The sequence below is a fragment of the Acipenser ruthenus genome, unplaced genomic scaffold (genome assembly GCF_902713425.1).
Source record: "Acipenser ruthenus unplaced genomic scaffold, fAciRut3.2 maternal haplotype, whole genome shotgun sequence".
Taxonomy (NCBI): Eukaryota; Metazoa; Chordata; class Actinopteri; order Acipenseriformes; family Acipenseridae; genus Acipenser; species Acipenser ruthenus.
Window position 1 is genome coordinate 1 of NW_026708143.1, and position 27,538 is coordinate 27,538.

At 38.6% G+C, this 27,538-nt stretch overlaps 3 protein-coding genes and 1 non-coding gene across 8 annotated transcripts in view; 2 read left to right on the forward strand and 2 right to left on the reverse strand.

Moving 5' to 3' along the window:
• Window positions 1–1,698: 1,698 nt before the first annotated feature.
• Window positions 1,699–4,322, reverse strand: LOC131729788 (zona pellucida sperm-binding protein 2-like). Its single transcript, XM_059020005.1, has 9 exons — window positions 4,210–4,322; window positions 3,916–4,085; window positions 3,168–3,220; window positions 2,966–3,093; window positions 2,696–2,885; window positions 2,466–2,607; window positions 2,125–2,218; window positions 1,926–2,030; window positions 1,699–1,833 (listed from the first exon to the last, which is right to left on the reverse strand). Exons 1-9 carry the CDS (start codon window positions 4,262–4,264, stop codon window positions 1,724–1,726), a joined length of 1,047 nt encoding a protein of 348 aa, XP_058875988.1. The 5' UTR covers window positions 4,265–4,322; the 3' UTR covers window positions 1,699–1,723.
• An 8-nt stretch (window positions 4,323–4,330) lies between these two features.
• On the reverse strand, window positions 4,331–8,247 carry LOC131729787 (uncharacterized). Of its 2 annotated transcripts, XM_059020003.1 has the most exons (13): window positions 8,119–8,247; window positions 7,976–8,037; window positions 7,798–7,887; window positions 7,214–7,341; window positions 6,993–7,136; window positions 6,799–6,879; window positions 5,959–6,129; window positions 5,756–5,852; window positions 5,440–5,660; window positions 5,214–5,364; window positions 4,911–5,119; window positions 4,679–4,796; window positions 4,331–4,602 (listed from the first exon to the last, which is right to left on the reverse strand). In XM_059020003.1, exons 1-13 carry the CDS (start codon window positions 8,142–8,144, stop codon window positions 4,346–4,348), a joined length of 1,755 nt encoding a protein of 584 aa, XP_058875986.1. In that variant the 5' UTR covers window positions 8,145–8,247; the 3' UTR covers window positions 4,331–4,345. The 2 variants fall into 2 exon arrangements, with proteins under 2 accessions (XP_058875986.1, XP_058875987.1); XM_059020004.1 differs by having other exon boundaries at window positions 4,465–4,796.
• Window positions 8,248–11,281: 3,034 nt separating this feature from the next.
• On the forward strand, window positions 11,282–11,354 carry trnaf-gaa (transfer RNA phenylalanine (anticodon GAA)). The gene has a single exon. It is a non-coding gene; the product is annotated as a tRNA-Phe (tRNA).
• A 9,516-nt stretch (window positions 11,355–20,870) lies between these two features.
• Window positions 20,871–27,538, forward strand: part of LOC117395349 (P2X purinoceptor 4-like) — a 33,943-nt gene continuing 27,275 nt past the window's right edge. For 3 of the 4 annotated variants that reach the window (XR_009323720.1, XM_059019997.1, XM_059019999.1), the window contains exon 1: window positions 20,871–21,117. Coding sequence is in view for 3 of the 4 variants with exons in the window: in XM_059019997.1 (XP_058875980.1) it covers window positions 21,002–21,117 (116 nt within the window). In the remaining variant the exon portion in view is untranslated. The remainder of the gene's footprint in view (window positions 21,118–27,538) is intronic. The other variant, XM_059020000.1, reaches the window with a different exon arrangement.

A 27,538-nucleotide genomic window follows, 5' to 3' on the forward strand; every position in this document is an offset into this window, starting at 1 on the left:
TCATCACGGGAGGGGTTATCAGTGGTTGTCGGAGAAACGCTGGAGTTCCGCTGGCTTCCGAGGTATCCAACCCGAATATCTAAATCAATACATTGACAACAAAGGAATGTGACATATAAACCTAATGACTACATTAATGAAGCAGTAATACACGACAGGGTGTGTGTGTTATCATGAGGTAATATCACCATGCCTTGGGTGCGTTGGGAGACACTAGACGAAGTCGAGTTCTTGAACCGCCCAGGAAGTGGTGATATATCTCATGATAACACACAGACCCTGGAGTGTATTATTGCTATTATTAAATGGGTCTAGGAGTGTGGTGTTGTTGACAAATGAAGACTTTAAACCTTATTTTAATAATTCACTGAGAGAAGTAGTTCTACAGTAACTAAAAATGGTTAGATTAACAATTAAATATTTGATTTTAAACTGTTTTGTATAATATTTTCTTTTTCGGGGCTTTGCTAATAGTTTCTTGTTTAGGCTTTGTAGATATTGAAGTGGATCATTGTTTCAACGTGTATGTCTGGGTTTTGTCCAGTAGATGGCGCTGCTGCTGCTGCTGTGATGTTTTGTTTAGCAGAATGCAGTTCACGTACCGTGTTACAAACGGTACGGCGCTGCACAGAGCGGTACAAACTGTGCAATTAAAATCTCCGGTAGTACTACAGACGGGCCGCCGATAATCATCTCTGATTAACCCAACATGAATATAAATACAAACCCAGTCTGTTTCAAAGAGCACTCAGAGTGATGGCGCCGGAGAGTCTGATAGCAGGTTTAATAATATGAATGTGGCTGCTCGAGTTTTGCATCAAACTCAGTGTCCTCTATATAGTATAAACACATTACACAAGGGGTTGCCAGCGGGTGTAGTGAATTCAGTTCCAATATCTCAGCTCTCTCATAGATATGTTAAAGCTCAAAGAATGGAACTTCTGGTTCAGACTGGTGCGCGGATCAAAAGATTCCCCGCATCGGGTGTACCGGTTTGTTACGGAACGTGTTTCGTAAAATGAGTTTATCCAGTAACAGACAATATAAACCACAGTCAAAACAAACATGAAGAGAACATGTTGCCAAGTAGTGGTTTGTTTAACCAGTAACTCAAATTACTTAAAAAAAACAAACAAAAAAAAACACAACCTCATTTCTATAGTGTTAAAACTGAAGAAGTTAAACTAATACCTTACTTGGAGCTCTCACCAGGGACCACTTTCAGTAAAAGACGTATTAATCTCAGTGAACAAAATGAATACAAACTTGTATTCATAACAAAAAAAAAAAAAACCAAGCAATCAGACCATATAAATCTACACACTTTTTGTGATGCTAGAACAAGGTTTATATATATATATATATATATATACATATATAAAGGAGTGTTGATAATTTCACCCTAAACTTGCATACTGAAAGCAGCATGTCAAAGCAAAAAGGAACATAAAAAGAGGGTTACAACTCAATGGAGAAGGAAAGTCTTTGCCCCCAGGTTCACTCAGTGAATTAATGAAGGGTCCTTGAATAACACACCATATTGAGAATGGCCTGATCAGGAAACAAGCAAAGCATTCAATGCAGTAAGAGGAGAGAATCCCATTAACATGGCCATTCCGACACTCACCAATATATAATCTATGTAGAATTAGTCAAGCACCCACCAAAAAAATAAAAACAACACACAATCCAAAAAAGTCTTTAAAAGCAAGATTTTTATTTATCAATACACACGTTTGGGCATTTTCCAAAAATATACAACTCCAGCTACAAAGACAACCACTGGACACACACCCATTGCAGCTCCCAGAAGGGACCACACATTGAATTGGCCTGCAAGAGAAGAAAGAAATAGTTAGTGGAATATAAAGAGATAGTTATATATTTCACTTGAACTGCAATTGTGTTCACATCATGCATATTACCGCTTCTAGGCATAAAGTGAAGGGATCCATCTCTCTTCAGCTCAATTGGGCCAGAAGACACCAATGCCTTTACTGCACCACCATCCATCCCTTCAGCACTGCGACCTACAGGAGGAATTAGGAGTCCATCAAAACAAATGGACAAAAATGCATGCAAAATGTCGTCCCCCCCCCCCCCCCTCTCAAGCAGAGCTCTTACCAAGCCTCTGTTTCCCTGGAATGCACCGTCTGCTACAGAGGCTGTCTGATGGCCGGTTTGAATCACATATCACAACACTGCAGTGGAAGTAAATCTGAAAGACAGCACACCTTGTCAAGTAAAACAAGCATCAATAGATCAGGCAGGACCATCATCCAATGAGGATTACTGAATTGAAAAACAAATATATTGCATCATAGTAAGTGTTTCTTGCAAATGTGCAGTTATAGGTTTTCATTCCAACTCACTAAAGATGTGAGCACAGTGACCATTTGCTGCTTGCAAAGCAATCCAAACCAAGCATTGTGGTATAAGATCCCCATATCAACACTCCACTTTACCTGTCCTTTCAGTGCATCCCGGCCGCTTGTGAAGGAAAACATTTTCACTTCAAACCTCTTCAGATGGGAAGGGAACAGCACTCTTGCATTGCTGGAGACTGGGTGAAAGATGGTCAAGTACTCATCTGCAGAGTTCTCACAGCTAGAAAGAGAAAGTAGGTCAGGAGCACATCAGCCACAACTCCAATTCATAGGTTTTGTAGCAGCAATATCATATTCCAGCATCTTACCTGTCCACAACAACATCCCACTTTGGAGAGCTATTCCTGTCAGCAGAATAGGTTGCCCAGCAGTTCTCCAAAAACAATTCAACCTGTGAATCCCTGCTGTACAGGAGCTCTACCTCAAAATACAAGGGTGTTCGCAAGTACTTCACAACAGGGTAATCCTGAGCTCCATAGAAGTCGTTGTAGGTTGAATCTGCAGAGATGCAAGGGAGAATTTTATAGGTGGAAACACGCTACTAGAGCATCTATATTATTTCAATTGCCAAGTCCTACCCAATGCAAGCTGCATGATGACCGCAAGGTCACCCAAGCCAGGCTGGACTACAGGTGCAGGATTATTCTGGTACAAGAACTGTACTACCTTGCTGTCATTGACCAGATAGTGACAGGCAACTCTCAACCTGGAAAGAAGAGATGGGGTTAGCAGAGTTTCAGCATCAACCACAAGGATACTCACTTTGATTGCAATCCTTACCGGTAAGATGTGAACAGCACTTCATTCTCATAAGTCAGGAGGTTGTTGTCAAACTGAAAGAGAAATCAAAGACCCAGGTTGCAATGAACTTGTAGATTTAGTATGGAGCTGCATACCAAGTTGCAGACTAGCTAATATGGTACTCTGGATCATCCCCAGCTGTGTACTAACCTAGTACCAATTTCACAATTTAAAAATAAAAAGCGTTGGTTATGAATATTGCAATTTCATAATTGAACACTTTTTCGGGACCTCATGATTGTTACAGTTAGTATGATACCTCAAGCCTGTCTACAGAAACTGCTAGACTAATATGGTATTGTTTTAGTAAACTCTAGGAGGGCAACAGCAGTTATTTTGGATTTGTTGCAAATACACATTTGAATACACAGCTGGTGACTCTTGAGCTGCAGTTGGTATCAACTCATGTATTAGTTTAGTCCCGGCCTCACCACGGGATCATCCCCAGTAAGTACGCTCTTTCCAGTTCACCGCTATTGACCCAAAGGTCTCTAGGCAGCACATGCAATGCCATAACCAAGAGTCATGTGTCACAACGCCTTTGTCAACTGGACAAGCAGTTCAATACAAAGGTGGCATCCTTCAGATGTCCACAATTCATGCAAGTAATTCAGCGGATAGAAACACAGGTCACCATGGCTCCCCAGACTGATCCAGGGGTGTTGGGGCCACCTTGTCAATATGTTGAACCTCCTCATAATATGGTTTTAAATGTGTCAATACTAACCCTTCTAGTTGTGCCACAGGAGTTGACATTGAAGTAGAAAACCGCATTGATAGCATCAGACTGAAGAGGCCGGCAACTTGGATCCCTCAGAGTTAGTTGACTTGGAGACAAGCTGGGGACAGATTCCACTTTCACAGCAAGAGCTGCCATAGTTCCATTGGTGAAGCAATCTGAAACACAGCATTTGGAACCAGGTTAAGGAAACAGATTATAGCTTCAATACCACTTCATGCAGCCTTTTTCCAATCTCAAAAGCAGCTATTCTAAAGAATGCTTTGTTCGCAGGAGAGTTACCAATCATCTTTGTAGGGAAACTGCAGGACAGGGAGAAGTCAGCCACCACAACCATGGTCCCAATATCCTTCAAGGTCAAGTCAAGCCTGCTTCTGATGCCTGAAGAACTGATCACCTACAGAGACAATACATCAGGTCAGTAATGTGTTGAACCCAAAACAGCTAACACACATTTTAAAGTTCCATCACTTACTTCATATGTGGCATCAACTGAATTGTATGGGACAGTCATCCAGAAATTGGTAGAGTTGGCATTATACTTGTACAGGGCAAGCAGACTTCCACCAAGTTCTCTTGAGCCCACAAAAGGAATCCAGTTGCGACCCATGTTGCCATATGTTACCATGGTATAGAATGCAGCACCATCACAGTAGCCAGTTACTGTAGGTGGAACTGCAAGAGGAATTGTCACGGCAATGGACTGGATTGGTTAGAAAAAGGTAGTTGTAGACCACAGTCAGGCACTTACTGATGTCTTTGAGAATGGCTTCGACTACAGCAGGATGAGTAAAGGGTGTATTCTCTGGCACTATTTTCAGCAAGTAGGTCAGGGGCAGAATGTAGGTTCTGGTGTCTGGAGGAGTTACCTGAAAGAGAAAGGGTTTGTAGTATTAAACCCAAAGTCAAACAGCAAGCAAAACGTCCACAGGAAGCAAGTGTTTTCAAAGGGCAATAGGATGGTTTAACAGGTGGGATGTTACCTTTTGCTTCACATTGGGGTCCTCAAATGGCACCTGGAGAGTGTAGGTCTTGGATCCATTGGGAAAGACATGCTCCTGGACATTATAACCTTTTAGGTTGGCTTCTGGCACAGTTAACGTCTCTGGTCCAACTATAATTTTGACCAGCTCCACATCAGGCAGGAATGTCCCCAGGGTCACATTGAACACTCTGGCTTTAGGAACAGTGTCTGAAATTAAAACATGCAGTTAAAATGAAGGATATGAAGTGGAGCACTGCAACAAATCCCTTTGATTTACTGCATGTGGACCGGTTCTACATACGGTTTGTGACAACTGGTGGCCGAGGCATGAAAGGAGTGGTTATTGGATGAAGTACTGTGTACTTGGTCTTCTCAGGCCCATCTTGCCAGGTATGCTCCAGCATTGGTTCAATAGAGTAAGAGATCACATAGGTGTTGTCCAATACATGGCTCTGAAAGCACAGAAGCATCTTAGGAAGAAAGCTTTAAAATGAGAAGGATTTAGAAGATGTTGAACTTCTACATACCTTGTAATATCCACCAACAGCTCCCACAGGAATTTTTACAGCGATTAGCTGGGGACTGACATCCAGTTTATAATCTCTACTATGAATCGTTGCAGGGTCAAGCTTGCGGCCATCAACTCCCATTTGGACATCAAGGGTAGTAATTTGTGGTGTCGGAACAAGAGGAGGCAGAACACGGGGAACATTCCATGTAATCATCTGTTCTGTGAAGGCTGTTCCATCTGACAGAAAAGAACACCATAGACTTGGTATAGAAAATTCATACTTAAACCTAGAATAGTTCTTGAGCACCGTTGCCCTCCATAAACTTACTCACCAGTAGGACATGTAACTGCAGTGTCCACCATCATGACCATCCATCTTTGCTTATAAAAGGTGGTTGATCTTAGCACAGCCATTGGTACAGTTTGGATCTGTTGGAGGGGAGGGGGAACTTTTACTAAAACAAAAGCAAGATTAAATCTACCTTCATAGTCTGGATATACTGTACTAGACAACAATGAAGCCTAGACTACTTACCACCTGAGGCTGGCTTTCTGTGGAGTTGTATGCAGCTCTAACCAGAATTCGAGTTGGTGTAGTGTTTATGCCATAGCCATTTGTCATGGCCTGAGCAACAGTCATAGTTGTCTTTCTATTTGCTGAGAGATGGAACACAATTTTCCAGATGCTGTTGTCAGCAGCAGTTGCCTAGCAAAGAAAAAAACCTCATTAGAATAAGGAGTTTGAACACAAAGCATCCCCAGTCTAAAGGATTTGTCACAAATGGCTTGTTTAATAAACAGGAACTAAAACTGAAAGGTGAAAGTTTAACAATGTATCACTCAAACTGTTCTATGTTCACCGGGCATCTCTAATAGAACAAAGTAAATCCTCAAATACAACTGCGTACAAAAGCCTATGTGAAAACATGTTGTCTGGATCCGATACAGGCAGAGTTTACAGCCATTCATTTGTACTGCACCTTAATACATCAGTGTACCAAACTTTAGGACAATACCTGAAATTGCACCTATGCAGCAGTCCTCAAAAAGGTAAATCAGGACACATTTAGCATGAAGGGTTTATAACCCTGCACATATGAAGCCACTACCTCAGTGGTTGAAATACAAGGCTTACACCAACAAGAAAGGGTTAATTTCTCCAATCAATTTCTATCAAAGCAATCACAGAATACATGTATGCAAAGCCAATGCCTTAAATGTCACACAATTCCAATATGGCCACCCTCTTGGGAGACAGGTTAAAGTTAAGGGGGCCGTTAGATTTTGCTTCCTCTAGACGAGACAGTAGAGTAAACTTCAATAGGCAAGACCAAGGGGACATGAATGAAGAAAATGCAAAGTCACATGATTCTACCTCTGGGTACGCAAGGGACCAATCAGGATCATCTTGAACAAAGTTTGGCTCAATGAGTGGCACCCCTCTTCTCACAGAAACCTAAAGAGAATTCACATTAGTCATGAGTGAAGTACTTCTGCAGTGACAATTAAATACCCACACAACCCAACAAGTTATACTGAACAGCATTATCACATCCCGACAGCCCTTACCTCCATGTAGTTTCTTTCACACAGAATCTCCCTCTCCGCCCATGGAGAATAGTGGCATGTCATGCTCTGAACATAGGAGGAAGCTGAAGTCATAGCACTGTTTGAGAAGACACTGATTTGTACTGTCAGCTTGTACGTCTCATTCTGGAAACAAAGGCTAAAGTTAGTCCCAGCATGTCACCATTAGAAACAGGTTTACAAGAAATAAAATGATGACTCACTGTGTTCTGAACAAAGCAGCTCAGCACAGAAGCAAGGAACTTGGCATTTCCCAAGAAGTCAACGGTTAAGCTATATCCACACTGTGCAGCCAGTCTTGGAGAGAGGGATACAAGCACCCCCTTATTGTCTATGGGAAAAAATTCAGTTGGCCTTAAACTGTACACGTGATCAAGCAAGGTAGAGATATAACAAAGTGAACACCCCGACCGCCCCGTTCCATCTACTTATTGAAATTGTCATAACTATTCCATCTACTAAATGCAATTTTATAAAAACGATTCATACAAGTAGAATTATACGCCCATTTGGAACAGTGGGTTTAGTGTAAATGATGTCTATTTCTGCACACTTGCAGTCAACAAATCTGACTAAGGCTGTAGCAGCACAGGTCTACTTAGTGAGATCAGCAACATGCTTCTAAAACTAAGGCAAGAGCCTTTCATACCCTGCATCCTAAAAAAAACAAAGCCTGGTTGCTGTCATACAGCGCAGGAGTGCTCTGTATTTAATTCAGGTTATTACATTACGAGTCAACAGGCTTTGTACATCAAAAGCTTTCCATTCAAGAAAAATGATCACTCACCAATCACATTGATGCGAAAATACTTTCCAACAAAAGACTTCTCCAACATCATCATCATAACACTCCCTTGACATTCTGTCCTCACCGAGCCTGTAGAAGACAACGATACTTGAAAACACACAACCGGCAAATAAACAGGAAGCTGAAAGCTGTTGTGCTGAAGCGACCGTTATCGTACCTAGAGGGGCACAAACTTGCGTCCAAACTTCTGTGACTAACACTGCTAATAGCAATGTTATTCTGCATTGGAAAAAAAAAACGCAAGTGAGAAACACACAATAAAATGAACGTTTCTAAAGTAGAGAAAAGATCAACAATTACCCAAATCTAAGACAACACGGCATCATTAAATCCAAGGCAGCCCCGACCGTGAACTTTCACCGTTATAAAGAAACAATAATAAAAACAAACCCGTCAGTAGCTGAGTTTGGGGTTCCTTAGAGTGCAATGGGGTTATAAAGAGGTTCAGGTGCTAATGGGATCTAATTAGCTGCAATTGATGCACGCACCTCTTTCATATTAGTCCTCTAATTTGCAATCAGTACGTTAATTAAAACTGATAATAATAATAATAATAATAATAATAATAATAATAATAATAATAATAATAATAATAATAATAATAATAATAATAATAATAATAATAATAATACTTTTTAAATTATATTACAACCCATTTAGAAGATTGTACTTTGAATTGAAGTTTGGCAGAAGTACGTGCAGATCAAACTGGACTGTCACCTACAAGGACTGTCTGATTAAAGGCTCAGCTATGGAGGCATGTAGTAAACAAACCCCAATGAATAATAAAAAGCAGGCCGCGCAAATGAAGAAACACATTTATATCATGCAGGAATCCAGGCAGATGTGTTGCCTGCGCCAGTGTGAGGGGACGAGAATGACAGCTCGAGTTCTGATGTGAACATCCACAAGTCAATTACACATTTTTACAATTTCACCAGACTGATAGGTAGGCTAAGCAGACATTAATGTAAACAATTTATTTGAGGCCACTTGATTTAAGAAACAGTGCAAAGCATCTCTTTCGCATGTCAGATTTGCCATGACAGGGGCAGTCCCGGGGAATAGAATGACCAAGTGACAAATGGAAAGCACAGCGCTTAACCTGAAATACAACGCGCAGAATTGATTTAGAACAGACTAAACACAAATCGGATGGCGTGCTGGAAATTTGAATTGTAATCAATTTATTTAAGATTTCAAGTTCCCATTTCAATTTTTGAGCTTAATTACATTCATTATTTTATGTATAATTCATTCAATTAGTGTGTTGAGCATTTTCAATTTGGCATTTTATCTTCGAGTGTTGTGCTTTGTCTATTTGACAGCTGTTATTTCAATTCAAATGTTGAACTTTGTCGTTGATGTTTGACGCTCTGGCTTTTGAAGTTCACATTTTTGTTACATTCCACCTCTCATAGGTTTGAACACAAACGGGTTTATTTGTGAAATTGTCACATTGTTTATAGTGTATCCAGCGATCATCTGAACTAACTGGTTCAGTGGTGTGTTCCCGTGAATAGACAGCACATGTCTGAGGGGGGGGGGGTGTTCTGTTCAGCTGTGCATTTCTGTGCGCTCCCCAGCCCGGCCAGCTCTCCCTCACACCCGATCTGCAATCTTGGGAATATCTTGGTAGCTTTGACCAATCATAGCCCGTGTCACTACCAAGGAGCGAGCCAATCAGATTTCGCAGAGCTACCACGAATGAAGTGACGGAATTATCCAATCAGATCTCGTAGAACTCCCAGGAATCCTGCGCGTTCTCAACGGCGGGAGATTATTGAATCGTGAAGACTTTTGGTTTATTTCGAAATACAATCATCTGAAGGGAAGAATTTTATTACAGTATTATTTTAATTGTCACTAGTACTGTACGTATAGTCACCAAAAATTAAAAAAAATGGCAATAATAATATATGTTCGTATTGACATTTTTACAATAGGTGTCAGTTCTGAGTGTTAAAAAAATGTAATATTTACAACAGCTAGAAACTTGTTTGAGGGACTGTTTTATCCAAAGCGCAATTATATTTAATACATTTCTCCGTTATAATGTTACTGTAATACTTGTATCCGGGACAACAGAAATCGTACCATGGTAAAATAAATAGTACCATATAGTACCGTGGTGTAGTGTTGCATTATACTGTAGATACCAGGATACTTCTTAGAAATAAAAAGGACAATCATATTATCATGATGGTACTGCATTATAGTACCAGAATAGTGCATTGTACATTGATAGTATCGGATACATTGTGTTTTTCTATCATTTATTTTTAATTATGTATCCATGAACGTTATAGTACTGTATTTAACTTCAGGTTTTTAAGTCTAATTTAGTTTCATTGAAAAATGATCTTGTTTTGAAAGCAATACTTAAAAAATGTGAACATGGATACTCCATGCTTTTTAAAAAAAATAATCTCTCTTTTTCAACAGTAAGTCCCTTTTGTCATTGTATAGTAGTGTTTATTTGTTTTCACCCAGTGAACCCCTTTTTGATTTCTTGTTGTTTTGTGTAGAAACCTTTTATTTGGCCATTGTGACTATTTTGTGTTTAGGCTATTTGTTTAATTGAAGTCTTTTGTTTAACTGCAACCTTGCTATTTTGTCACAAATGTTCTTTTTTCAGGTTCAGATGGAACCCTTGTTTAGAAGAAAGGCTGATGGCAGACTCAGCCTGACTGATACAAAGTAATCTATAAGCTGGTATCGCCCCAGAAGGTTCAACCATGTAAGTTCGAATTTGAATCAATGCTTATAAAAATAATGATCTTCACATTATAACTACTTTATAGGTCTCCCTTTCAGTGCTAATTTCATTATCTATTACAATGCATTTTTATAACTGATGGTGTGATTTAAACTTGGGTGCTATATAATGAATGTTCTAGTATACACATATCAAATACTGGCATTATAATATTTCGAGGAAAACAGTCAGTTGATATAAATGATATGTGGTCCAGTTACCATACCAGGTACCTATTGCTGTTGTTTTTCAGCTCTGATGACTGGTGCTGAACTGAGCAACCAAGAACTCCAGAAAAATCGTATCTTCTTATACTGGACCATGCAAATACACAGGTACAGTGAACTTGATAAAGGATTGTCAGCATTACCATTAAAACTATAGGAATAAAGCTGCTAAATTTTTAGCGCAATTTTCTATGAAATTCCACACAGGAGATGGTAGCAGTGTTTGATTTTTATAATCTTTCATAAATAATTATAAGGTAGCTGCATTTCTTAATTACAAATACAGAATTAATTAATATTACATTTCGCAATCAAGGATGATGTAATGCGCAAGGATACTTGTCTTTCATAAGAGCTGAAATAAATTATAGCGCTTTGAGATTATATATGTTACTAGCGGATTGTTTAGAAATGTACTTAATTATATTACAACTTTTCTAAAAAAAACAATGTTATCTCGAGAAAGGAGGCTTGTCAAGCCGAAATAGCTCAGCTGGGAGAGCGTTAGACTGAAGATCTAAAGGTTCCTGGTTCGATCCCGGGTTTCGGCAAACAGCCAGAATATTTTTCTGTTTTGTATTATTTTGAACTAAAAAACAGAACACATTTTCTTCTTCAGTGTAATTGGAGGAAATAATAACATATTACAGTGCCATCTTCTAATGGGATTAAGAAATGCAAAAAGCATCGTCCCTGGGTGGGCTTGAACCACCAAACTTTCAGTTAACAGCCGAACGCGCTAACGGATTGCACCACAGAGACCAACCTGTTAAACCACCAAAGCATACGGGAGATGCTGCACAACGTGATCGAGGGAGCAGAAAGCCGAAACAGACCACATCTAAGAAGAAAGCAACACTGGGCAGGAAAGTCTGTAATCACAATTACATGTATTCAAACCAATGCAAGCAAACTTCAAGCCATTTATATTTATTCCCAAATAACACAAACTCTTCCATTGCTAAAAAAAAAATATAAAAAAAAAAACTCCGTTTGTGCTTCTCGGAAGGCATACGATGGAGGGCGCACTGCAGTTTTTCAGCCTGGGGAATATTACAAATTAGGAGACTGTGCTTTAAAATACAGATGTAGGGCGGACGTCTCTGTTACAAAGAATTGACACACTGTATGTATCTCCATAATGCGTTGGGACTAAATACGCAGATACATTAAAACTATTTGGAGAATGCGGGCATCGATCCCGCTACTTCTCGCATGCTAAGTGAGCGCTCTAACATTTGAGCTAATTCCCCCTGAATTATGCCAGCGATTCTCATAGGCTACATCGCAGCTTGATATGATCAATTCAAATTGTTGGCAATGTAGTCTGCGATTTGCAAATTCAAAAAATAAATAAATTAACTAAATAGCAAATATTTCGACAAGAGGCATGTTTTCAATTTCTTCAAAAAGTAGTCTCAGCTCGTTGATTCAGTCGCTTTAAAATCCATCTCTGTGTCCCGATGCAGCAGCGCTGTGTGCTGTGGCTCGAGTTTGTTTGACGAGGCAGGCAATGCAAAAATGCCAAAATTTGCTTTTGTATCACGCGACAAACTTAAGGTATGCTTTAAAATAAAATTGAAATGTCAGAAGTGGGATTTGAACCCACGCCTCCACTTTGAGCCCAGAACACACAATTCTGTGGAAATACAGAGTCTTTGAGTCTGGCGCCTTAGACTACTCGGCTATCCTGCCAAGCTGCACATACTACAGCAGAAAACCACATTATTTATTTCAGCACAGCCTAGGGTTGTCATTATCACGGCCCGATTGGGTTTATTACGCACATACTATTTGTTTATTTAGCAGACGCCTTTATCCAAGGCAACTTACAGAGACTAGGGTGTGTGAACTATGCATCAGCTGCAGAGTCACTTACAACTACGTCTCACCCGAAAGACGGAGCACAAGGAGGTTAAGTGGCTTGCTCAGGGTCACACAATGTGTCAGTGCTTGAGGTGGGATTTGAACCGGGGACCTTCTGGATACAAGACTTTTTTGTTTAACCACCGGACCACACAGCCTCCTAACTGTACATAGTGTAAAAAAAGAAACGGATTGAAGCCAACCCAAAAAAGTAAGATTATGTATTTCAATATTGTTATAGCTATGATGCACGCATTTTACAATAGCAATTGGTATATGACAATGATCAATAAGTAATTTTGTTGCAATACTGTATACAATGTGAACAGAATCAGACATTGATCAGTTGCCTCGAAAAAACATCTACCCCGGACGTTGAAAAGAATTGTGGGAAATGTGGGCTCAGGCATAGAAGCAAAGGTATATTTCAAGGTCTTAAAACAACATTTCCCACAATTCTTTTCAACGTCCTGTCCCTGCCTATTGGCTGAGCATCGCAGAACAAGCAGGGGCGGCACATTCAAATGTCAAACTGTACAGTCAGACGCGGAGCATTTAGCTTGTTTGTTTTTACGCTACTGACTGTCTCTGTTGAAGCGAATACTGTTTTGTTTTTAGCCGTATTTTTATTTTCATCGGCAGACGTGCTCTGGATGCAAGCACAGTGCTGACATGTCATTTCCTAAAATTATATTAAGCAAGGTTTCGGGTAAATATATAAAGAAAAAAGGGAGTGTATATTTTAGCACTAGTACAACAAGACCATGTACGGAATTAAAATGAATGGACTATAGAATAGTCTTTTTTGGGGGTTTTTTGGAACAATTTAAATGGTTTAAAAGCAAAAAAGATTATCCATAAACTAATGTTAACAGAAAATACATATAAAAATAGAATTTCGACAAAAGCTGCCGGGAAGCACTGTCGCTGCTGATTGCTTGTTTCTACGCGCTTTGAAAAGGGAGTCTCGTCTTCCAGAATATCACTTACAATGTGCGCCATCAAAAATAAGAATAAAGTTTCTAAAGAAGATGATTTCAGCAAGCTAAAACACCACACGAACACTTGTCATGTGACACTTTCTATATTGGCTTGCTAGCTTGCAATGGTCTGCTGGTCCGCGGCGGTGCGGCACTGAGCGCTGGTTTAACATGTTACAGGTGTTACACACCAGCGCCAGTAGCACTGAGCGCTTTTCACCTCCAGCGACAGTGTGTCACTGACGCTGGCATGCGTATCTGGTGTTAAACGAACCATCTGAAATGGTTCTATATAGACACTTTTAGGGTTCCATATATGAAGCACGCCAAAGAACCTTAAAAGGTTATAGAACTCTTTATTCTAAGAGTATACTAGCATGCGCTTGATGCGTAGGCTACATAACTCTGAATGTTTGTAGCAATTGACACAATAATATATAACGCAAATGCAAATTACAAAATGTACACTACATAATCTGATGGCAAGAAAAATAGAACACAAATTAGTTGTATTTATCTTTATTAATAACAGCATGTTATATTATTTTACATAATGTTAGTAGTGTACGCTATATGTGCTATCACCATGTTAATTTTTAACCAATGAGAATGCAGCATTTGGTTTTGACAGGTCCCCTAGCCAATCAGAATCGACCAGAGGTTCCGACTCCCAGTTCCGGTCATGTGTTTGTAGTCTTTAAGCAATTCCAGAAGTCCCACCCTCCCGTCAAAACTAAAATGTATCAAGTGTTGAAAAAATTAAATGAGTAAAAAGGGAAAACAAAAATGTATAAAATGTTGAAAAGATAAAGCACGTTTTGAAAATAAAATGAGCAGTAAAATGTTAAAAACAAGTTTACAATGCATGTGCTTAAAAATGAAAAACCGTTTAAAAACAGAGAAATGTGAATTGTTAAAACCTGCAGAGAACAGAGAACCGTGTCTGTTGAAAAAAGACTAAAAACGTGCTAAACAGTTTAAAACACTTCTTAACTACCACATAGATAGATAAATAAATAAAACAAAGTAAGATGTGAGAACCTGTAGACATTGTTAACATTTTAAAAAAACGTATTTTACATAGCTTTAGACCTAAGCACAAGTTCCAACTTTGTTACAATGTATTTGCTTAAAGAATATATATATATTTTTTAAATAAAATACTACAAACCTTAAATGTGTCTGCGGGAAAGAGAACACTGCTGTACACTAATCTGTGCCCTGCAGGAGCTAAGGGCGTCGCTCGAAGATAAGAAACTAGGGGAACCCCAGCACTGGCTAGCAGCATCGCTGGGCATGTGCGAAGGGTGTTGCTGGTACGTCTGTTCGAAGATAAGAAACGGTACAGAACCAAACGGCGAATCTCTGCAATAAATGGTAAAAACAAGGTTGCCATGCAGTTACTTAAAAATGAAAAACAATTTTAAAAGGGGAGAAATGTGAATTGTTAACACGTGTAGAGGTTGCATGTCCAGAGCTATATTGCGGCGACACAGAAGGAAACGACACAGGATGGCTTTAAACAGAGCAGTGTGTATATTTAAAAAAGACAAAATGTTTAAAATAAGGAACAACCTGTTTAAAATGTACATACTTAACCCAACACAAACAAACAAACAAACAAACAAACAAACAAACAAGGGCTCTGCACTCTTGACCGGAGGGTCGTGGGTTCAATCCCAGGTGGGGAACGCTGCTGCTTGAGCAAGATACTTTACCTAGATTGCTCCAGTAAAAAAAAAAATAACACCCAACTGAATAAATGGGCAAGTGTATGTAAAAATAATGTGTAAAAAATAATGTAATTTAATTGGTTTAAAAGCAAACAAGATTATCCATAAACTAATGTTTACAGAAAATACATATAAAAAGAGAATTTCGACAAAAGCTGCCGGGAAGCACTGTCGCTGCTGATTGCTTGTTTCTACGTGCTTTGAAAAGGGAGTCTCGTCTTCCAGAATATCACTTACAATGTGCGGCTTCAAAAATAAAAATAAAGTTTCTAAAGAAGATGATTTCAGCAAGCTAAAACACCACACGAACACTTGTCATGTGGCACTTTCTGTATTGGCTTTCTAGCTTGCAATGGTCTGCTGGTCCGCGGCGGTGCGGCACTGAGCGCTGGTTTAACATGTTACAGGTGTTACACACCAGCGCCAGTAGCACTGAGCGCTTTTCACCTCCAGCGACAGTATGGCACTGACGCTGGCAAGTTTATCTTTCACAGATATTTACAAATCCCTACATTTATAATAAAGAATGAACAGTTAAGTGTTTGGAATGAACTTTCCTTCGTGTTGCACAGGATATTTGTGTTAATAATCTCAAGAGTGCGATGTACGTCAGAGGCATCGACAGACATGTTAACACATGGACGCTACAGCGTTTGAAATCTGACCAGTGTGTGTAGGCATAGAGGATGGACTAAACTAATATCTCGACACACGCAGCATAGTGTTTACAGCTGGGCATTAGATACAATTTGATCATGTAAATGAAGCACGTTTTACTATGGAGGTGACATTGGTACCTAGTTTCTCTATTTCACTTCAGTCGTGTTAGAATTCCCCTGGTAAAAATGAAACGGTGGCACTACCTCCCAGCTCAGGGAGATATTTATGTTCCTTCATTTCAGTGCATTCAAACTTTAGCTTTTTATTTTCAGGATCTTTGAGGAGGAGCCCCTCTGTCAAAGAGTCTGCATACTGTATTGTGAAGAATGTGGTTATCAAGTGACTGCATTACACTCCAGATAGGGCAGGTGTAAGTTAGATAGCCACGAGAGATGACAAGTTAAAGAAGAGCCCCTCACCCCCTTGTTTTTACACACTCTGTTTTAACAAGTCAATTTGTAACCAAGAAAAAATCCTTAATGTGAATTTAGGATACCTTCAGAAATTATTCTCTGCAAAGAAAATGCTTAACATCTGCTCAAAGTATTTGTTGGTGTTTTCTTTATATATAAATATTGGATATATGAGTGTTTGTAGACAAAATGCACGCACACAGAATGTAAAATGTGTGCTCACACACCCCGAACAATGTGTGTGTTGCAAATAAATAACAAGAAGCAGCGGATCCGTCCTGTAACGTGGAAGCGCAGTACAAGCGAACCGTTTCACAGGATGTGGATAAGTACCTGTTTGTAAATATTGTAAATGTTTTGTAAGCAATGTTTTCTGATGACTAAATTGGAATATTTTTTTTAATTTATTGTTTTTTTTAAAGATTTCAGTTTGCATAACTGAATTACTGGCACCACATGTTTCAATACTACACAGTAGCTGGTTGCAGAACATTGACACAAAACCGTTTCTAAAAGGACAATAATGTAAACCGGATGGCCCCTTGGCATCTTAAAACACCACATTTTCTTAGCTGACCGTCACAAACTGGACATTCTCAAGAACAGCCATCCCAGCTAGAGGGGCCCAACTAGCATCTCTAAAGTTTAGTTATTTTCATCTTGGCTAAAACTCTTGAACACCGTAGCTTGGAAAAATATAACTAGCACACACACGCACGCACGCACGCACACACACACACACACACACACACACACACACACACACACACACACACACACACACACACACACACACACACACACACACACACACACACACACACACACACACACACACACACACAGTGTGAAGTGTAAGGGCAACAAAAGATAATAGTTTTACAGTGTGTGCCCTGTGCTAAGAACTCCCCAACAATTGTTCATCGAAATTGCATTGCCGATTCTCTTGTGAAACTGGCTGGACAACCTCTAGATAGCACCGCAGGACACAGCATGTTGTAGGCTTTGAAATGCGCTGTCCACTTCTTTAGCTGTCTTGCTTGTCAAAGGGCCAGGCCCTGCATCCTTAGACAGCGCAGCTATACACGCTATAATGTAACCTAAAATCATCGTTGAAGTTTCAATACCAGCACATCTCTAATCTCTAGTTCATTTTGCCATTGCTACTCAATGTCAGCAACCACCGTTCTGTTTCTCTTGAAAAATGCTCCCTATTTGGTTTATGCATCGTGTAAGCTTACTGGTCTGTTAACCAATTTGACACTTATTTTCTTTATGCAGACACCCCACTATTCTGCACACTTTTTAACAGGATATATGGAATAGTTTTTCGTGCAGTTTTCTGTAAATGCAGTCCTATGTATGAAAAACTTTAAAACGGGAGTGACATGCTGTGTAACGAGAAGTGTTCTATGTCATTTTATTAACTTTTTAAAATTGTTTACCATTCCCCTCTTTAAAACTGTTCTCATTCTACCTAAAGGAATTACAGCAGACTCTTGTACTTATCGCCTCTAGCCTATCACCACAGGCCAGTGCAATCCCCAGCCCCTCGCTCATGAGGGGGATCTGTCGCTTGTACAATTCTCTCTCAGTCTGCCATGCTCACACAAGAATAGACACAGCCGAAGTTTATCACATTTTATTTTAAAACAATTTTTTGCTTTAAGTAAATACGTTGTAACAATGTTGGAAATTGTCTAAAATATGACCGCTGATAGTCAATGTTTGTACCATATTGTTTTGACGTTTTGAAGCTTTAAAATAAATAAACTTAAATATACATTCATGATCCGTGCATTTCAGCATAAACGCCTGGTTTCAAAGTGTTTAAATACGTGCCTAAAGACTGTTTTGTTCAGATGATAATCCTTCAATCTGTACTTTTGAAAACTTTTGTGTTTTTTGTATACTTCTGTATAAGCTACAGGCCTCTTCAGCATTGCCAAGAGAGACCCAAACTGATCTTTCTGCACAGCTGGGTCAACATATGCCTTATTTTAATTGTATAAATTAAAAAAAAATACAACAACATCTCTATACTTTAGTTTTATTTACCGTTTTACGGTAACAATTTGTTTTCTTTATCTCAAAATTGACTTGAAAACTTTAAAACTGTTGTTTTAAAACTACACACATGGCCCTGAACCTAGGTAAAACTTCTGTAAAAACTACAATCACGTGACAGGAAGGGGCGTGGCGCTTCCACAACGCCCTCAGCACCCTGGGGGAACTGCAGCCACACTCGCAATTCTCTCTGTTTGTTCAGATACAGACAAGCACTGACACTGAAAAGGTTTGTAGCATCTTATTTTAAAACTGTTTTTTTTTCTTCAGTTTATGTAAATACATTGTAACAAGTCTAACATAGCAGCAGCCGATAGTCAAGGTGTGTATTCTTTTTTATTTTTTATTTGACATTTTAAGGTTTTAAAGCAGGGGTGCCCAAGTCTGGTCCTGGGGGGCCGATGCCCTCCTGGTTTTTGTTTAAACTGTACACTAAATTGATTAATTGGACAAATTAAGCTTCTAATAAGGGCTTGATTGGTCCAATTAAGTAATTTTGGGCACAGTTGCAACAAAAGTCAGGAGGGACATCGGCCCTCCAGGACCAGGATTGGGCACCCCTGTTTTAAACTCAAGACACTTGGTACAGACATTTCAGAAGCCGACCCTGCTGTTTTAGACATGCTTGTACATCCAGCTGTGTAAAATAAGTAATGCAAGAAGGTTTTTTTAAATGTTAACAATGTATACAGGGTCTCACATTATTATTATTTTATTTTATTTATTTATTTATGTATTTATTTATTTGTGTTGGGTTAAGTATGTACATTTCTTAAACAGGTTGTTCCTTATTTTAAACATTTTGTCTTTTTTCAACAGACACGCTTCTCTGTTTAAGACCATCCTGTGTCGCTTTCCTTCTGTATAGGTCAATTTAGCTCTGTACATACAGCATCGGATCGTTGTTCATTATAAAACACTTTATTTTATTTATTTATTTTTAAACGGACACGCTTCTCTGTGTAATGTACTTGTTTTTAACATTTTACTGTCTTCGTTTTCAAGCTCGTTTATTTTTTCAGCACTTCGTACCCTTTTTGTTTTCACCCATTTTACTGCTCATTTTATTTTTCTGAAATAAAGAATATAACAAACTGTATACCCTTGTTTTCAAACTTATTTTTATTTTTCTAAAAAGCTTATTTTATTTTCTGAAATGACACATATAACAAAACAATGTATTCTCCTGTTTACCCATTTCACTCTAAATACATTTAAATTAAAAATGAATACCCCAAACCTTTGTTTAATTCCCTATTTTAATGTGATAAACTACAATCATGGAACACAGATTCCAAAAGTGCATTAACAACTACATACACGTGACAGGATGGGAGGGTGGGACTTCCGATATTGCTTAAAGACTACAAACACATGACCGGAACTGGGAGGCGGGACTTCTGGTCCTGATTGGTTAAGGCCGCCTGTCAAAACCAAATGCTGCATTTTCATTGGTTAAAAATTAACATGGTGATATCGCATATAGCGTATTCTACTGACGTCACACGTGAGAAGTTTTGGACATTTTTGCGGGTATTTTATTTGGTTATATTTTGAGTAGTTTTAAAATATTTACGATATGACTAAGCAAAATACTAAGCTGTATGATACACAACCATTAGTGTTTACATCACTGTTGCTAAACATTGTAACAATGACACGCATCAATATTTGTCATATGATGTACATTTCATTATTACCTTGGGCTACAAACGGAGCACTTTCTAAAAGGCACAGTCTGGTAACAGGCGTTATTGCAAATAAGAATTTGTTCTCAAAGGTTTTACTTGATTAAAGAAAAGGAATGATTTTTCGTATGATTCGTATCAGCGTTATTCCACAATTAAAATAAAAGGCTAAAATTGAGGGCCCCCAACATCTTTAAACAGCTTGTTGAGTAGTAAAAACGCGCTGGATACTGAACTAAACTGCAGCTACGTTTCAGCATGAATGTGACATTGACAGTGCACCTCGTTCGCCAGAAGCAGTTTTATTGAACAAGTATGTTCACTAAATTTAAGCATTGCCTGTGTCGATGATGATTATATATGAGAAGTGTATTGATTTGGTTACCAAACAACCAAAAAAAGCCTTCATAGTTTTTGCAAGTGTACAAATAAAAACTCTCCGACAGCAACTTATTCCGCAGCAAACGGATTCCTAGGATCCCTGGTAATTAAGCACATAAAACACAAAAAGTTGAAATTGCAAATAATGTAGTTGCTATTTGTTACACTGGGGAACATCAGAGGTGAGTGTGATGTCACAACTTACGCTCCTGCTTGGGTTGGGTTTGGGCGGGTTTTTAGGAAGAATTGGTGAGTTTTTGTAAAAATAGTTGGCAACCCTGTCGAGCACTAGAAAAGGCAGCACTGGTGCTAGTAGTACATGTGACAAGAGTATCTTGCTGCCAGTGTTAAGGAACAGAATTTAGAACACTATATTTATTTTTATTTCTTTAAACAATTTCAGGCACACAATGGGTCTGTGGAATTCCATTAGGTACTACAATACAGTTAAATACTTGCAGATTAAAAGCAAAAAACTGGCATGCCTGAAATGGAGTATACACGGAATCATTTTCATATCGATCTGGTGAGTCACAAGTCAAAGACTTCTACTGACAAAGCACTAATGCTCTGAAAGAAATTGGACATATTTAATTGAGGACTTTCCTCTAGTAAAATATCGGGTAAAATGTACTTGTTGTTACTATTAGTAGTACTAACCTTCTTCTTCTTCTTCTTCTTCTTCTTCTTCTTCTTCTTCTTCTTCTTCTTCTTCTTCTTCTTCGTGGTAGTCGTAGTAGTTGTTGTTGTTGTTGTAGTCATAGTCGTAGTGGTAGTATTAAGAATAACACACAACATAATACAATTCATTTATTTACATCACTTCTTTTTTGTGAAATATCATTAATAAATTCGTTTTTTTTTCTATGCTGGCGTAGCATAGTTCAGATCCCTGAATTTGCATTGTTTTGAAACGAAGGTCTTAAAGTGAGACTGGCCACAACGAAGGAGATAATTATTAAACTATTCATTCCTGATGTTTGTCATCATCCTGAGTGATTCAGAGTTCTGTTGCTCCCGTATTGAGATTAGTGTTCCTTCTATCTGACAACATATTTGAGTTAAATGCACTTCTACCTATGACATGTAACACTACCATTGCACTAAGATCAAACTATCCGCCTGATTTTCAGAAGGGGCAAAGTGAAAAACAGGTCGCAAAACACCTTTGTGACACCAGATAGCTGGCAAGCTGTATTTTCAAAAGCCAGCTGCTCGGAGGCATTTCAGGGTTCGCGCTTTATGAAAATACACTCGCATTACAGCTTGTTAAGCAATTGAAGTCCGCAATTATTCTGTTTTGCAAGTCGAGTGCCGTCCATCAACAGCTGGGGACAGATCAGGCATCTGTCAGTCTTCTGTGTCAGAGATACTGGCTGATGTCACAGATGCGCTTTTCCGTAGGGCACGGGAGTATAATATTTCCAATTGGAGGTGAGGAACAAAATAGAACCAAACACAAATGCTATCAGTTGTCTGGCTTCCCAGATATGCCCGGTGTAATAAATTGCACACACATTGCAATATCGCCGGATTCAAGGAATTAAACTGCTTTCCGAAACATAAAACATCATCATTCTTTATATTATTTACTGAGTCTCACACGTGCAGCCAATACAACTTTAGAACACTCTGTCAATATAAACTTGGTACTTCACGTATTCTCCTAGAATAGGGCACCATCTATTGGCATATCCCGGTATTGCAGGTACACCGACATAACTGAATCCCAGTAACTTAACACAGTATCATTACATCTCCCCTTCTTTATAAGTATTCCAGTGTTTTGTAAGTGCAGGGGTGGACTACCCTGACCCTAGTGGCTATACAGGGATTATTCTGTCCCAGACGCTATCCAGTAAGAATTCAGCTTTCTGAATTCTAACTGGATAGTGTCTCTTCATGAATATAATATTAGTGGGTACAGAATATAATATTAATGGGTACACACTGTATAGGAAAGACAGGCAGGACAGAAGAGGCGGAGGGGTAGCGCTATACATAAGAAATAGTCTTGAAGCCCAGGTGTTCAATCAGGACAAAGAAAACAATGCAGAATCAATATGGGTCAGAATAATGGACACAAATTCAAAGGGAATAATAATAGGAGCATGCTATAGACCGCCAAATTCAGTCGCTGAGCAAAACAATCTGTTATACAATGACATTCGAAATGCATGTAGAAAAGGAGAAGCCATACTAATGGGGGGTTTCAACTTCCCCCGTATAAAATGGGAAAACCCGATGGGGGGCACGACGGACGAAATTGAAATGGTGGAAATGACAAATGACTGCTTCCTAATGCAATTTGTCAAGGCACCGACAAGAGGGGAGGCATGCCTTGATTTAGTCTTTTCAAATAATGAAGACAGAATAACTAAAACAGAGGTCAGAGAGCCATTGGCAAACTCAGACCACAACATGGTCTCATTTGAAATATTTTTTAAAACCCCAAAAGTAATGACTAAAGCTAAGGTTTACAATTTTAGAAAAGCAAACTATGAAGGTATGAAACAGAGACTAACAGAAGTAGATTGGAGTAAAATAGAGAAAACATCCACAGAAAAAGGATGGCTGTTTTTTAAAAATGTAGCACTAGAGGCGCAAAACAATTATATCCCAAAAATAGACAAATCTAAATCTAAAACAAAATGGCCAAAATGGTTTAATAGATCAATTAAAAAAATATTCAGCGAAAAAAGGCACTTTACAGAGCATTTAAAAGGGACCAAAAACAAAGTAGACAGAAAGAGTACTTGGAACTGCAAACATAAGTCAAAAAGGAAGTTAGAGAGGCCAAGAGAGAGATAGAAATCAATATTGCTAAGGGGGCTAAAACCAATTCCAAAATATTTTTCCAATATTATAACAGCAAGAGAACATTCAAAGAGGAGGTTAAATGTCTAAAAGACACAAATGGCAAACTCATAGATGAAGAAAAAAATAGCAAATATATTAAATGATTGCTTTTCACAAGTTTTTACAAAGGAGGACACGGACAACATGCCCGACACATTCGACCTGTTCCTATCCAGTTTTAAATAACTTTAGCATAACACAGGTAGAAGTGTTAAAGGGACTAGGAGCTCTTAAAATAAACAAATCCCCTGGGCCAGATGATATCCTCCCAATAGTACTCAAAGAAATGAAAGAAGTTATTTACAAACCGCTAACCAAGATCATGCAACAGTCTCTTGACACAGGGGTTGTACCGACAGACTGGAAAATAGCAAACATAATACCGATCCACAAAAAGGGAGACAAAACCGAACCAGGTAACTGCAGACCTTAAGCCTGACTTCTATTATATGTAAACTTATGGAAACTATAATACGATCCAAAATGGAAAATTACCTATATGGTAACAATATCCTGGGAGACAGTCAGCATGGTTTTAGGAAAGGGAGATCATGTCTAACTAACCTACTTGACTTTTTTGAGGATGCAACATTGAAAATGGATAATTGCAAAGCATATGTCATGGTTTATTTAGATTTCCAGAAAGCTATTGACAAAGTCCTGCATAAAAGATTAATTCTCAAACTGAACACAGTAGGGATTCAAGGAAATGCATGCACATGGATTAGGGAGTGGTTAACATGTAGAAAACAGAAAGTACTGATTAGAGGAGAAACCTCAAAATGGAGTGAGTTAACCAGCGGTGTACCACAGGGATCAGTATTAGGTCCTCTGCTCTTCCTAATCTACATTAATGATTTAGATTCTGGTATAGTAAGCAAACTTGTTAAATTTACAAACATTACAAAAATAGGAGGAGTGGCAAACACTGTTGCAGCAGCAAAGGTCATTCAAAATGATCTAGACAGCATTCAGAACTAGGCAGACTCATGGCAAATTACATTTATTAGAGAAAAGTGTAAAGTATTGCATGCAGGCAATACAAATGTGCATTATAAATATCATATGGGAGATACTGAATTTGAAGAAGGGAACTATGAAAATGACCTAGGAGTTTATGTTGACTCAGAAATGTCTTCATCTAGACAATGTGGGGAAGCTATAAAAAAGGCCAACAAGATGCTCTGATATATTGTGACAAGTGTTGAATTTAAATCAAGGGAAGTAATGTTAAAACTTTACAATGCAACTTTACAAGACCTTGCCTAGTTCTGGTCACCTTGTTACAAAAAGGATATTGTTGCTCTAGAAAGAGTGCAAAGAAGAGCAACCAGAATCATCCCAGGTTTAAAAGGCATGTTGTATGCAGACAGGCTAAAAGAATTGAATCTATTCAGTCTTGAACAAAGAAGACTACCCAGCGATCTGATTCAAACATTCAAAATCCTAAAAGGTATAGACAATGTCAACCCAGGGGACTTCTTTGACCTGCAAAAAGAAACAAGGACCAGGGGTCACAAATGGAGATTAGATAAGGGGCATTCAGAACAGAAAATAGGAGGCACTTTTTTACACAGAGAATTGTGAGGGTCTGGAACCAACTCCCCAGTAATTTTGTTGAAGTTGACACCCTGGGATCCTTCAAGAAACTGCTTGATGAGATTCTGGGATCAATAAGCTACTAACAACCAAACGAGCAAGATGGGCTGAATGGCCTCCTCTCATTTGTAAACTTTCTTATGTTCTTATGTTCTTATGTTCTTAATCCTCTCCTGAGGTTCACTTTTTTCAGCCACTTGTTTCCTTTGATGCTTCACTTCATTTGCTTCAGGTTTCTGTCGTCTTTATCAAATCCCTTCAGTTTCTTCTGTACTGATGCCCTTCCGATTCCACAATGCATGAGTGTGGCTGTGTGCTATTTGTTAGAACAACAGCAGGTCTCCACATTCTCTCCTCCCTTACCCTCACTGTATCTCCTGGCTGAGGCTTCAGAAGTTTTGACCCTCGGTCGTAGTATTATTTTTTCTCGGTTTACTTTTAGCTTTTGTGTAACTCCTCTTGCTACTTGTGGCTGGAGCAGCTTCTGTGAAGAGGGGAGTCTGGTTTTTGTCCTTCGTCCCACAAGTAATTGAACTGTTCATGCCAAACCCTCCAGTAGTGTGTTGCGATAGTCCAGTAATGTAAGATGTGGATGTTGACAATCAGCTATGGCTTTTCTTAACAATTCTTATTCTTTTTATTTGCATGGCTTTTTCAGCCTTTTCATTAGATTGAGGATATCTAGGCAATGCTGTAGTATGCTTAAGCCCATACTCTTTGCTGAACTGTTGAAATCCTGCAGATGCATACTGTGGGCCATTGTCAGATATCACTTCATCTGGAATTCCATGTCTGCTGAACTGTTTGCAGTAGGTAATTACCATTGAGCTCTTGGCATTTGCCAGCTTGTTGATTTCAATGCAGTTTCAATATGGGAGGAGTCATACGAAAAAAAACACTCATTATCATATAATAGACGTATCCCCCCAACTTAACACGACCATCATGACAGTAAAAATAAACATAATGAAGCGTTCTTACTTTTGTATAAGCCGCACGAAGACTAACTCGACTGTGCAGAATACTTTTTTTTCTATGGGTAAATATCGTGACTTTCTTCCTAAGCATCGGGACGCGGGACATTTGCTAGGAAATCGGGACTGTCCCGACCATATAGGGACTGTTGGCATGTATGCATGTATTATTTACCGAGTCTCACACATGTAGCCAATACAACAACTGTATTAGTACACTCTCTGTCCCTACAAACTTGGAACTTAATATACTCTCCTAGAGTAGGTCACCATCTATTGGCATACCCCGGTATTGCACAAATATAGCAAATGCATATTAATGTTTACCGTTTATATTCTGATTGTTCACAAACATACAGAAACATTCAGGTATTGCATGTAAAGAATATGAATATTAATATTACATCATAGAATACATTTATATTGAAATAAGTTAAAGATGTATTTTTCTATAGGCACGCTGTAGTAGTAGTATTATTTAGTCATTTAAAAGACGCTTTTATCCAAAGCGACTTACAGAGACTAGGGGGTGAACAACTGCTGTTCTGTGCTTTAGGTCGCATAGTCATTTTTGGACTTCTTTATTTGACATTTTTTATGGAAGACGTTGCGTTTATTTTTTCAGTTATATCCTTCCTTATTTTAAATTTGCCAGTGGCTCTAAACCTTTGCCGAAAAGAACAGTTTGATGTGCTAAAATCTCATCATCGAGCAAAACTCAACTTGGGTGGCTATTAATGTATTTTTCCTTTTTTTCTCATTGTTGATCAGTGCTTGAATTATGGGACAAAAAGTAGGGGGCCCTAAAATGTGAATGCGAAGTGACTGTTAGCACAGCCAATCAATGTGTTCCTCTCAGACTTCACAAGCATATACAAACTCCAGTATGTAAATCACAGTATTCCAGTACGCACTAGTGATACAAAATCACCATATTTGTCATGTTTGATTTTTTTCTGCTTGCATTTTTTTCTCAAGGAAACAAAGTGAGTCAACACTCGCTTAGTTTATAGATATATCTTTATTTTTATATTATTATTATTATTATTATTTGTTTATTTAGAAGACGCCTTTATCCAAGGCGACTTACAGAGACTAGGGTGTGTGAACTATGCATCAGCTGCAGAGTCGCTTACAATTACATCTCACCCAAAAGACGGAGCACAAGGAGGTGAAGTGACTTACTCAGGGTCACACAATGAGTCAGTGGTTGAGGTGGGATTTGAACCGGGGACCTCCTGGTTACAAACCCTTTTCTTTAACCACTGGACCACACAGCCTCCAACTTTTTTTAAAAAGTTGATTGAATTAATAAAAGCTGAAAAACATAGTACAGAAAACATTCCTTAAAACAGACCGTCCTTAATGTTTTGCAAATAGGGGCCTCGTATTTCTTTCACAAGAGTATAGTTTTTTTTTTTGTTTTTTTTTTTTTAAATCAATCTCAAACTTTATTTACTTTGGGGGAAAAAAAATATTCTTTACATAACTCATAAGTTAAATCTTTATGAATAC